The 12,384-nt window shown below is 45.7% G+C and overlaps 1 protein-coding gene across 3 annotated transcripts in view; it reads left to right on the plus strand.

Annotated features, from left to right (window-relative positions):
* The window catches only part of HELZ (helicase with zinc finger), a 2,003,166-nt gene that overhangs the window by 1,268,649 nt on the left and 722,133 nt on the right, over window positions 1-12,384 (plus strand). For all 3 annotated transcript variants that reach the window (XM_085617266.1, XM_085617269.1, XM_085617268.1), the window contains exon 21: window positions 8,210-8,393. In XM_085617266.1, coding sequence (XP_085473392.1) covers window positions 8,210-8,393 — 184 coding nt within the window. The remainder of the gene's footprint in view (window positions 1-8,209; window positions 8,394-12,384) is intronic.

Genomic DNA, 12,384 nt, shown 5'->3' on the forward strand with positions numbered 1-12,384 from the left:
GGCCTTGGGGGTCTGTGGGGACACATTTAGCAAGCCGAGGTGGTTGGGAGCTGTCTAAACAGTCCCTTTACATGTTTATTCTCTTTGTTTTTCATCCCCCCCTCAGAGTCCGAGAGAGAAAATGGCGGCCGCCGCTTCCTGGTTTCGACCGATTCGAATGTTTACTAAGATCTAACAGCCAATCAGAATCGCGCTCGCGCACGTCACCGTACGCGTAGGCGCACCGTAAGCGCACCGTACGCCTGGCTCAGATATATATATTGATTTAAAGGCTATTTTCTCAGAATCTACTGAACAGATTTACACCAAACCTACAAAAGGCACTTCCTTGACCTGGAGGACTACCTCTCTGCCAAATTTCAAGTAATTCAGTTCAGCCGTTCGGGCTGTAGCTCGGACTAAAGGTCCTATGGAAAAATGCATGGGAAAAACGCGTTTTGGGACCCCCCTTTTAACTCAGCCCCCGCTTGACGAATCCCCCCGAGCCTTTCAGGGTAGGAGCGGAGCGTAGCGCCCCATTAGTTTTGAAAATTTCGCTGGATTCGTCGACCGGCGCCAAAGTTATTCCAAATAGAATGTTACGGTTTTCCTAGGGAAAGAGGGTCCTAACTATAACTACCTACTGGCGACCGCCAGTAGGTAATATATATATATAGATAGATAGATAGATAGATAGATAGATAGAGAGAGAGAGAGAGAGAGAGAGAGAGAGAAGAGAGAGAGAGAGAGAGAGAGAGAGAGAGAAGAGAGAGAGAGAGAGAGAGAGAGAGAGAGAGAGAGAGAGAGAGAGAGAGAGAGAGAGAGAGAGAGAGAGAGAGAGAGAGAGAGAGAGAGAGAGAGAGAGAGAGAGAGAGAGAGAGAGAGAGAGAGAGAGAGAGAGAGAGAGAGAGAGAGAGAGAGAGAGAGAGAGAGAGAGAGAGAGAGAGAGAGAGAGAGAGAGAGAAGAGAGAGAGAGAGAGAGAGAGAGAGGAGAGAGAGAGAGAGAGAGAGAGAGAGAGAGAGAGAGAGAGAGAGAGAGAGAGAGAGAGAGAGAGAGAGAGAGAGAGAGAGAGAGAGAGATATCCAAACCAATATTCACTCCAATCAAGAATGAGTCCGACACCTGCCAAGAGCGTTGCAAAGTTGATTTTAATTCAATCTAGGAGGAATAAACCGGTGAGCTATGAAACGCCACGGCAGACGCGGTATATATCTTTCCCAAGATGTGACTGTCTATATCCACCTGAAGAAGTAGGACCTTTGAACAGCTTAAACCGCACTCTATTTCCTAATTGACAACTTGTAGCACATGGTCAAAGAATAAATTGGCTGCTCACTTGGGAAACTGTGCAGAGAAGAAGCTTGTGGACCCGCTAGAAGACCGAATGAGAAGTCCCCACAAACCCCTTCATTGATTGATGCTTGGTTAGACTGATTATACTGACACACATGGACTAAATAGTTTGATCAGCACTGCAGTGGCTCATACAACATACCTGTTTATATTCTGCATTCTCCCTATTAATAACTACATCCATGACCAGCACACACTGTTTTTACATTCCCGCACATTTTATGGTATTGCCAACCCTAACTCCAGATTCCAGTACATACAATTTAATTAACTCCATCAAACATACCTGACCCCATACTTTTACATCTTTATCCAGTATTGGGGTATCTTTCATAGATTCACATGCCTGAATCATTCCCCGTCGCCGAGGCGGGAGTCCCACGGTAATTAAAAAAGTAGTACCAAAAGTGTTAGTAGTAGTAATAGGCCCAAAGAAAAGGCCTAAGACCTAGATCTTAGCAGCCTATCTACGGCCTAGATCTTAGCAGCCTGTCTACGTCATTATGCAAAAAGAACCAAATAATTAGTACCAACCAATCAGACATCAGCACCATTCTAGAACCCTCTCAGCAGAGCCAGTTCTCCTCAGATTTTCACCGCACATCGTGTGGAAGGGAGTCTCCCTGAGTGCCACTCAGTTTTTCAACTTTCTTCATCATGTCTGACAAGAAGGCCTTGTTCAAGTCCTGCAGAACCTGCGCCAGGAAGAGGGTCCATGTTGATGACCAATATGTGAACTGCATCTACTGCCTCTACCCCAAACATGAGGCAAAAGATTGCAAAATTTGCCGCACCTTCCCTACAAAGACTCTTAGGGATAGGGAGGCGAGAGTGCTATTGTGGCTTAAGTCCTCTTCGGCTGAGGAGGATGACAGAGTCTCTACTTCTAGCAAGAGAGCTAGGTCGCATGACAGCTCTTCCAGTGAGGGGAAAAAACGCCATAAATCTTCCCACTCTACTTCTGGCTCTTCTCATAGGATTCCCATCATTTCCTCTGAATCAGCGCACTCTCCTCAGGACTCTGATCTCAAGGGCTCTAAAAAGCCATCTTCGCAAACGGTGAGTAAAAGCCTTTCAAAATCTCTGGCTTTCCCTCCTTCGTCGACGATTTCTGTCACTTCTTCTGCTCCTTCGTTGATGGAAACTATCTCGACGACGTCTATCACCTCTCCCATTCTGTCGACTAGGATTACTATCCTGTCAAAGAAGCCCATCGTCGACAAAGTCCTCGTCGACTAAGCCAGCGCCGAAATCCATATCGACGACGTTGCCGTCGACGAAGCCTTCATCGTCGACGAGAGAAGTGTCGACGAAGATACAGTCCACCCTGTCGACGAAGGTCCCGTCGACGAAGGTTCCGTCGACTGTTCCGTCGACCCCGACGATCCCCGTCGACGAAGATCCCGTCAGCGACGATAACTAAAAGCCTGTTAACAACGAAGGCATTAACTGAGAGCCCGTCGATGACGATGCCAGGGGATTTGCCTGTTCCGTCTGCGACACCTGCAATGGGGGCCCTCTCATTCCACTCCCATTTCTTCCAGGAGTTTTCAATTTTACAGACAATCCAACACGTCTGGTTTCTCTTGTCAAGGCGGACACAAAAGGTCGCAAAATCAAGGACGAGACACCACAAGGAAGCAGTGATCTCTGCAGGGTGCCTTCCACTCCCCTTCCTGTGGGTGCGAAAATTTCAGCATTTGTGGACAAGTGGCAGGAAATTACATCGGACCAATGGGTTCTAGACCTGGTAAACAACGGTCATAACTTGGAGTTTATCACCAAGCCACCCACCACCCCACCCAAGGGACCCCCCTCCCCCTCATCTTCACATATTATTCAAAGAAGCTTTAACGATGCTCCTCAAGAATGCAATCGAGAAGGTTCCCACACTTCAAAAGGGGACGGGTTTCTATTCCCGCTTTTTTTCTCATCAAAAAGAAATCAGGGGAATGGCGTCCGATCTTAGACCTTCGCAACCTGAACAGATTCCTCAAGAAGCAGGGATTTCGCATGGTCACACTGGCAGAAATTCTAGGTTGTCTCAACGAAGGAGATTTTCTGGCTTCTCTGGATATGGAAGACGCTTACTTTCACATCCCAATACATCCGAAGCCTCGCAAGTATCTTCGCTTCACTGTGGCAGGCGCCCATTATTAGTTCAAAGTGCTCCCGTTTGGGCTAAAATCGGCTCCAAGGATCTTTACAAAGTGCCTAGCTCCTGTGGCAGCAGCATTACGATCCCGGGGAATCCAAGTATTCCCGTATTTGGACGATTGGTTACACAAAGGTCCTTCGGAAAGCGCAGTCAAGATTGCTGTGACAACGTCTCTTCATCTGTTCCACTCTCTGGGGCTGACTGTGAACAGGAGCAAATCTCAGTTACGCCCGATGCAGGTCCTTCCATTTCTCGGAGCTCTGCTGGATACCGTCCAGTGCAGGGCATTCTTATCTCACGAGCGGCAGGTTCGTCTTCAAAAGCTGGCAATCCTGATTTCCAGTAGAAAGTCAGTTTCTGTCCGCATGTTCGCGTCACTCCTGGGGATGTGCTCTTCTGCAATAAACCTCGTCCCTTTGGCACGACTTCGGATGAGACCCCTGCAAGAAGAGCTACACCTTCAGTGGCAACAGGCTGTGGGTTCCTTCGACGACATCCTCAGAGTCACACCACGCATGAAAAGCGCTCTACGTTGGTGGTCCCAGATACCCAACCTAGCAGAAGGACTCACTTTCATACAGGAGGTTCCAGAGTTTGTCCTCACTACGGATGCCTCTATGGAAGGATGGGTAGGTCATCTCCAAGATTTACAGATACAGGGGAAGTGGTCTCCAGAGTAAAAGAAACAGCACATCAACAGCCTGGAATTGCGAGCAATTTTCCTGTCTCTGCAAGCTTTCCTTCCACGGATTGCAGGTTCTTCGGTACTGGTTCGTGCCGACAATACCACCAGCATGTTTTACGTGAACAAGCAAGGAGGAACAAGATCAGCAACTCTATCTAGAGAGGCTCAGGAGTTGTGGGAATGGGTCACACTCCACAACATAACCCTCAGAGCAGAACATGTCGGAGGTCTCTGCAATACATTAGCGGACACGCTCAGCAGGTCCCAATCGGACTGCCACGAATGGGAACTAGAGCAGGTTCAAGTGCTCAGGGTATTCAGAGCTTGGGGCACGCCGGCACTGGATTCGTTCGCAACGAAAGAAAACAAGAAATGCCGTTATTACGCCAGCAGATACCCTCAACAGGGGTCAAGGGGGAATGCCCTGTCCATGCGATGGTCAGGAATTTGTGCTTACGCTTTTCCCCCATACCTCTAATCCTACGCAAGATGAAGTTGGAGGGCTGCCGTCTCATCCTGATTGCACCCATATGGCCACGCCAGTAATGCTTTTAAGAGCTTCTGCTCTTATCACAGGACCAGCCGATCCGTCTTCTTCCGACGCCCTCAATGCTGTCGAGGAACAGAGTTCAGGTACTCCACCCGGACCCTCAGTCTCTACAGTTACACGCATGGCTCTTGATTTCTTAGAATTCACGGACCTGGTCATTCCTCAGGACTGTCGGGACATATTGACAAAATCACGAGCTCACAGCACAATTAAAACTTACCGTTTAAAATGGAGACGTTTTTACTGTTGGTGCGAAGCTAACCACGTTCACCTGGTGGAAGCTCCTGTGGAACAGATCCTCCCTTATTTGTTACATCTGGCAAGATCTGGACTCTTTCTCTTCAGTCAAAGTCCATTTAGCCGCACTTTCCAGTTTCAGAAAGGGTGCTCATCTTCCTTCTCTGTGTTCGTCCTCTTTAATCAAGCAATTCATGAAAGGACTTTTCCGGTGTTTCCTCCGGTCAGGCTTCCTCCACCAGAGTGGGAACTCAACACGGTCTTAATGCAATTAATGAAACATCCATTTGAGCCTATCCACAAGGCTAAACTCAAATTCCTTACCTGGAAGGTTGCCTTACTTCTGGCTCTAACGTCAGCTAGAAGGGTGAGTGAGATTCAGGCTTTCACTATAAAGGAACCATTTCTACACTTCACTCAAGACTACGTGCACCTCCGAACTAATCCGACATTCATCCCTAAAGTACCGTCACAGTTTCATCTCAATGAACCTGTAAAGTTAAAGACTTTCTATCTTCAAAAGACAAAGAGCCTTAGGAAGTCTGATCAGTTGTTTGTGGCTTATGGCCAAACTACTCTGGTGAATGCAGTTACAAGATCCACTATTGCCAGATGGATAGCATCAACAATCCATTTCTGCCATGATAAAGCTCACAGGCCATTGTTAAGGAAAGTCCAGGCCCATTCCACAAGAACAGTAGCAGCGTCTACAGCATTGTTTGCTGGGGTGACTCTTGAGAATATTTGCCATGCTGCGACATGGAAGAATGTCATACGTTCACAAGACATTATTGCCTCCAATCTACGCATCAAGACGATGCTGCGGTCGGACAAGCTGTCTTACGACATCTTTTTCTTTGAGGCCGTTTCAGGTACCTTTTCTGTTTTTCAAATGTTATAAATGTATATAGATATATATTCTATCATGACAATGACATTTTCTGCGATAGTGACATGTTTCACTTAGAATGTTATTACACTGCATGTTGCATTTCCCTGTGTAGCTTGCATGTTTTGAATTTTAAGGTTGTTTTTTTCTTATACCTCTTGTTAACAAGTAGTGGATGCAATTGGGAGTGTATCCGCACTAGTCTCCCACCATCCGCAAACGACTGTATACTTGGTATACTGCTTGCTATTCTGATTCAGGCATGTGAATCTATGAAAGATAGCCCATTACTGGATAAGAAAACAAGTTACTTACCTGTAACTACAGTTATCCAGTATTGGTATCTTTAATAGATTCACATGCACCCACCCTCCTCCCCGTAGAGTCAGTTCTCTCTGTTTTGGGACATCTATGTTTTGGGACATTTACTCCTCACTTGTGCTAGGAAAATCTGAGGAGAACTGGCTCTGCTCAGAGGGTTCTAGAAGGGTGCTGATGTCTGATTGGTTGGTACCAATTCTTTGGTTCTTTTTGCATAATGACGTAGATAGGCTGCTAAGATCTAGGCCTTGGGCCTTTTCTTTGGGCCTATTACTACTACTAACACTTTTGGCACTACTTTTTTATTTACCGCGGGACTCCTGCCTCGGCGACGGGGAATGATTCAGGCATGTGAATCTGTGAAAGATACCAATACTGGATAACTGTAGTTACAGGTAAGTAACTTGTTTTCTTACTTCCCATATGTGGAGATAGGGAAGCATGTTATGTTATAGCCATGTACTCAATTACCTGAGTACCGGGAGAATGTGAGCCCCATCCTGATGGAACTAACTGGTAAAAGGGACATAAATAATCTGATAACTTGTTTATTGGAAGCTCTGCCGTTAAATAAGAAGGCAAAAATTGAATGAGAATTCAGCTTATCACTGCTACTGGCAAAACATCAGATATCAGGGAATTGGAAATAACCTACCCAATCATGTCAAAGTGGAAAGCAGAAAAAGTGAAATTCACAGGGACTGAGATAAACACAATAAAAGCTTTGAATATGTGTATGGGAACTATAGACACAGTACAAGCGACTAAATGCATTCATGTTAAAGGTTCCCAAGGAGGGTAACCTACCACAGTAAACCAAAGTAATAGGAAAGGAAATGTATAAGCAGCGGAAACAACAAGAACCATACCTGAAGAGAACAACAATGTAAGCTAGGACTGCTGGCATGACCCACAAACCGCAAAGAACAGAGTCAACAATACAACAGAACCTTCTAAGTGAGAAACAAACCTAAAGCATTTGATAGCAGCACAGAGAAGAATTAGTTTGAGGAGTTATAAAATGAGGGGGATATTGATATGAAACGTTTAAAAGTTGGCAAAATGAGTCAACATATATAACAATTGGATGAAAAGTAGACAATATGCTGGTTAAAAAAGTAGTTAATAAAGAATAACTAAAACATAATAAATAACCTCCATTTCTGAAATTTATGGTTTATTCAAGCACGTGTATCTGTTCCATCCATGAATCTGTAGTAGTTTTCACATGTGGAAATTGGTTAATGTCCACTTGAGATTTTCCATTAATTTGGGTCTCACAGGTGGCTCATTGGACTTAAGGAAAAAACACCTCATATCTATCGCTAATGCCCAATAATCCTGCCAGTGGTAATATCTCATTTAGTGGCTTACAGTGTGTTATACCTTAAGGAAACTATGAAGTATGCTTTATCTGTTTTATCAGAACTTTCTTAATTCTAAGTTTTTTTTCTTTTGCAACATCAAAGTTTCAGTGAAAGCAGAAGTTATGTAATGGATTCCCCTGGCTTGTTTTAATGCATTAATTCCTCATTGAAGTAAATGTCATATAAAGCAGCCTCAAATCACTTTACACAGACATATATGCAATTCCTGATCTCCATGGTGAACAATTTTCATAAATCCCTTAATAGAATCCATTTTTATTATTGCTGCTGCAATTTTCCGATTTGCTTTTCTGTTTTAGAATCTTGCCTTATCAGTTAGCTTTTATCCAAAGCATAACTTAGCATTTATACTCCAGTCTAACAGCTGCCTTCATTTACAAGTGTTCATACTCCTCCCCATAACTCTTGCTCGATAATAGATGCTCTCCTTTTTAGTTCTGGAAGTGAGTTTGAACGTAAGTTCAGATGGTGGGAAACAGCATGCTATCAATAGGTGGCTGCTGCTTTAGCTTCTAATAACATGCATCTCTGCCACTTTTTCAGGTACCATCCTCCTATACCCACTTGTGAGTGAAACAGATTAGGAATCGATATGCAGAATTCTCACAAAGGGAATAACTTGTGTTTTATATGTTGCATCCTTCACAGGTGTTTGAAATTGTAGAACGTGTTGAAGAACTGAGGAGAAAATGGCCAGTAGCTTGGGGCAAACTAGATGACAGTAGCATTGGGGTTGTTTCACCATATGCTGATCAAGTTTTCAGAATTCGAGCAGAGCTGCGAAAAAAAAGGTTATCGGAAGTCAGTGTGGAAAGAGTGCTCAATGTTCAGGGTATGTATTGACTAAATGTGCATTCACCAAACAAAAATATGTGTACTCTTTCTTTTTTTATTCCCAATTCACTGTTTGGAAGCAGAAGTCTGATTTATCAGTGGAAAAGATGGAAAATTGTTTGTTGGAGTACATGCACTTACTATGCTAATGCCTGCATGTATCACACTTATTGTCGTCCTTCAGGCTTCCTTTTTACCCCTCGTTGTTGAGGATCTGCATACTGGGGTTTATTTTGTTGAGATTGGAATACTGTATATGGCCCTTCTTTATCATGACATTCAAACAAGTCAAGCTGATGGTCCTATCCTTATGATTCATAAAGATTTGTCAAGGGTTGCTTAGAAATCTTTAGTGTGGTTGAATAAGTGTGAAGGCCATGATGACATTGTGACATATTTGTTCCCCCCTCCAAATATCCCCTTGAAGCTCCTCAGTGCAGCATTGTATATTTCTGATAGATACTTCTCACCACAGATTCCTCACCTTGTGAATATTCCAGAGACATCAAACTGGATCTGGAAATTCTATAGCAGTACGCCTGTGTGCGGATTTGTGACGACATGCAGCTCCATGCCGATGTCATTCCGCTCCAGAAGTTACATGTGGAAATGCAAATCAATGTGAACCATGCTCATGGATGGGAGTTGCTTTCTTTCTGCTCCACCCGACACAGATCCGGAGCTCATCCTACTCTCTTTTCAAGACTTTTGTACAAATGTGTATTTTTGGTCAGTGTTCAAGGGAAATTTCATCCATTAAAACTACAGAGTTCAAACCTTGTAGGGACTGTCACAAGCAGATATCTGTGATAGATCCGCATCAGATTTGTCTTTGGTGTTTGGAGTTGGAGCAGAACTCCAAGACCTGTAGCAACTGCACCTTGGTGAATCCGGAGGCCATTCGTGACCGTGATGCGAAGGTATATGTCGCCAAGTACTGGGAGACTCCACACTGTGACTGGTCGAAGGAAATGTCCTTTTCCTGCTCTCGAAGCTGTTACCTTAACAGATCTTCATCACGGTCGAAGTCCTTGGGTAAGTCAAAAACGAAGCACAAGAAGTTCTAAAGGAACTCGTACCCTGCCCGCCACTCTCAAGCTCCTCAGAAGTGCCTCTCGGTCTTGCTCCCGATCTTGATCACTTTTGGAGCGGATTCTGACTCTTGTATTGGGGCAACCCAACTTTTTGGGTCCTTCAGCAATAGTGCAGCAAATCCAAAAGCTCTGCAAAGCAATGCTGAGTCTCTTCAGCTTGCTACCGTCTCCTCTGGTTCACTCTGATTCCCCAAGGAAAACTAAGGACCTTCAACCTGGTCTCTCCCGGCGGGTACGCCCTCGGTGCCTGCTGGAACCATTAACGGCCCGCACTGGCCTCAGTGTTGATGTCTGGCTTGGCGCCACAACTCATGCCAGACCCTTAAGCATCCACTCTGATCCCGGACGACAACGTACAACTGACTTCGACCAAGGCCATGCTCTGTGAGTTGTTGCCTTCCGGCAATACATTGAACTGTGATACATTGCCCTTGCCTCAGGGAAAGGCCAAGATCATCCACAATCTTTTTGGCACCAACTCCGATATCGGCCATTGTGATGAATGGGATGAATTCACTTAACCCTGAGTTGATGACAACTGGTATGATGGGCTGCAAGATGGCAGTGGCCTGTATACTTCTCCAGACACTGGGCTTATCCCACCAACTGAATTGGCTACTGGAGAAAGTGCGGAGGGCGGCTGTGGTTTTTGACCTCCAGTTTCCCACTACAGAGGTGAAACACAGTGTCCTCACTGAACTAACGCAGCCTGGACAAAGTAAGATTCAGCCCCTAATACCTTTCAGTGAGGCCCTCACAGACACCCTTGTTGGGACATGGGCAAAGCTATGAAAAAGACCCCCAGTGAACAGGCAGATTTAGTGCTCCCACTGTCTTCCCCAGGTGATTCGGCCTTCTTAGCCCCACATCCAACTCCAGAAAGCTTGGTTGTACATGCATCCATGAGCAATGTCAACCCCAATGTCTTTCCTACCATTCCACTGAATAGAGAATCCTAGTGCATTGAAACCTTTGGTAAGCGCATTTTCTCCTCAACCAGCTTGTCCTTGTGATCTGTCAGTGCCAGGTGCCTCCTCTGCCGTTATACTAATGCCCTTTGGGATTCCATAGCTCTGGTCCTTCCTGCTGTAGTTGAGGACTTGTGCCTCACTCTTACACAATCCATTCAGATAGCCACAATGCAGCAGAAATCTCGATTTGTTTTGGTTTGGATGCTACAGATTGCCTTGGTCTTGTGAGACACGCCTTGAGTTCTACAGGCTTCTCAGAGGGGGTCCAATCTTCTTTAATTAACATGCCCTTCTATGACTTGCCTTTTTGGAGAGAAGACTGACTTGGCTCTCAAGTTCTTTAAAGACAGCAGGGTGGCACATCAGTTGTACAAGCAGTTTCACTGCTTTCATGACTATGGTTGGGGCTTTCAAGACAGTCAGCACCCACCCATGCAACCTGCCCAGCAGACCATACATCCTATTTGTGGGCGAGGCAGTGGTATCCAAAGACAATGGGGCAGTGTGCAGCTCAGTCCTGTGCCCGTCCAGCGTTCACAGCTGCAAAATCTTTTTAGTGTGCCCTTCAGTGCACACAGCCACCCCTGTTGGAGGCAGGATCCAACACAATTTTGCAGTATGGCACGCTTTCACTTCAGACACGTAGGTCTTACAAGAAGTTGTCCGGCGGGATTATGCCCTTCGATTTCTCTTCACCCCACCGCACCTTCCACCACTTCACTGTGGTGGTGAAGGACCATCTGTCCTTTTTGCTGCAAGAAGTGCAGACACTTTTGACCAAAACGGCCATAGAGAGAAAACTGGCATGAGAAGTAGGTTCTGGTTGCTACTCCTGGTACTTTCTGGTGCAGGAGGAGGACATAGACTTCGCCCTTTGAGTGCCTTTTTGAGAAAGGACAAGTTCAAGACGCCCACTCTGGCCCAGGTTTTGTCTTCCCTCTACCTTGGAGACTGGATAGTAGTGTTGTACCTTCAGGACACTTATTTCAACATCCCTTTCCTACATCTTTGGGGTTCACGATGAATAAGCCAAAGTCACACATGACGCCTTGACTGGTGCTCCCTTTCATCAGAAATGTCGGTACATGGTGCAGTTTCGTGCCTTTACCTCTGGAGCGATGCATTAAGGGCATTTAGGCCATGATTCTGATGTTTCAGCATTGGTTCTCAGGTTCTGTGAGGATGCCTCTAAGGCTACTGTGACTAATGGTCTTGTGGATTTTGCTGGTCAAGCATTCCAGATGACATATGCCGACTTTGCAGTGAAACCTGAAGTTCGAGTGGACTCAACATCAGGGGGATCTCCCCGACAACTTTCAGCTTTCGGACAAAACTGCAAACAACCTGCAGTAGTGGCTGCTGGTCTGCGTGAGGTTCAGTGGAAGACCCCCTCTCCTTACCCGACTCAGAGCTGAAAATGGTGACTGATGCATCGCTTCTTGGTTAGGGAGGTCATCTGGAGAGGTGGACATCAGAGCCATCTGGGTTCCGACAGAGGCCTGGTTCCTCATCAACCTCTTAGAGTTGCGGTTCATCCGCTTGGAGTTGGACGCCTTCCTGCCATTCATCAATGGGAAATTGACACTACCGTAATATGGTACTGCAACAAGCAGGATGGGGTAATTCACCCTGCGTTGGGAGGAACCATGCCTCTGTAGGTGGCTGGAACACCAACGATTTTTTCATGGTGGTAGACAAATTCAACAGCTGATGCCTAGCGGAATACAAATGGTAGTTGCATTTAGAGGTGGCACAATATATCTTCCGTAAACGGGGAGAACCTTGGCTCGATCTTTTTGCAACTGACGAAGATGTGTAATGTCAGCACTTTTGAGCGCTGCAGTTACCCAGGCGGCTCTCTCTCTGAGATGCATTCTGCCTAGCGTAGAACTCGGGACTCCTGTATGTCTTTCTGCTGCTATCT

This window comes from Triturus cristatus, chromosome 7, assembly GCF_964204655.1.
Source record: "Triturus cristatus chromosome 7, aTriCri1.1, whole genome shotgun sequence".
NCBI classification, from domain to species: Eukaryota; Metazoa; Chordata; class Amphibia; order Caudata; family Salamandridae; genus Triturus; species Triturus cristatus.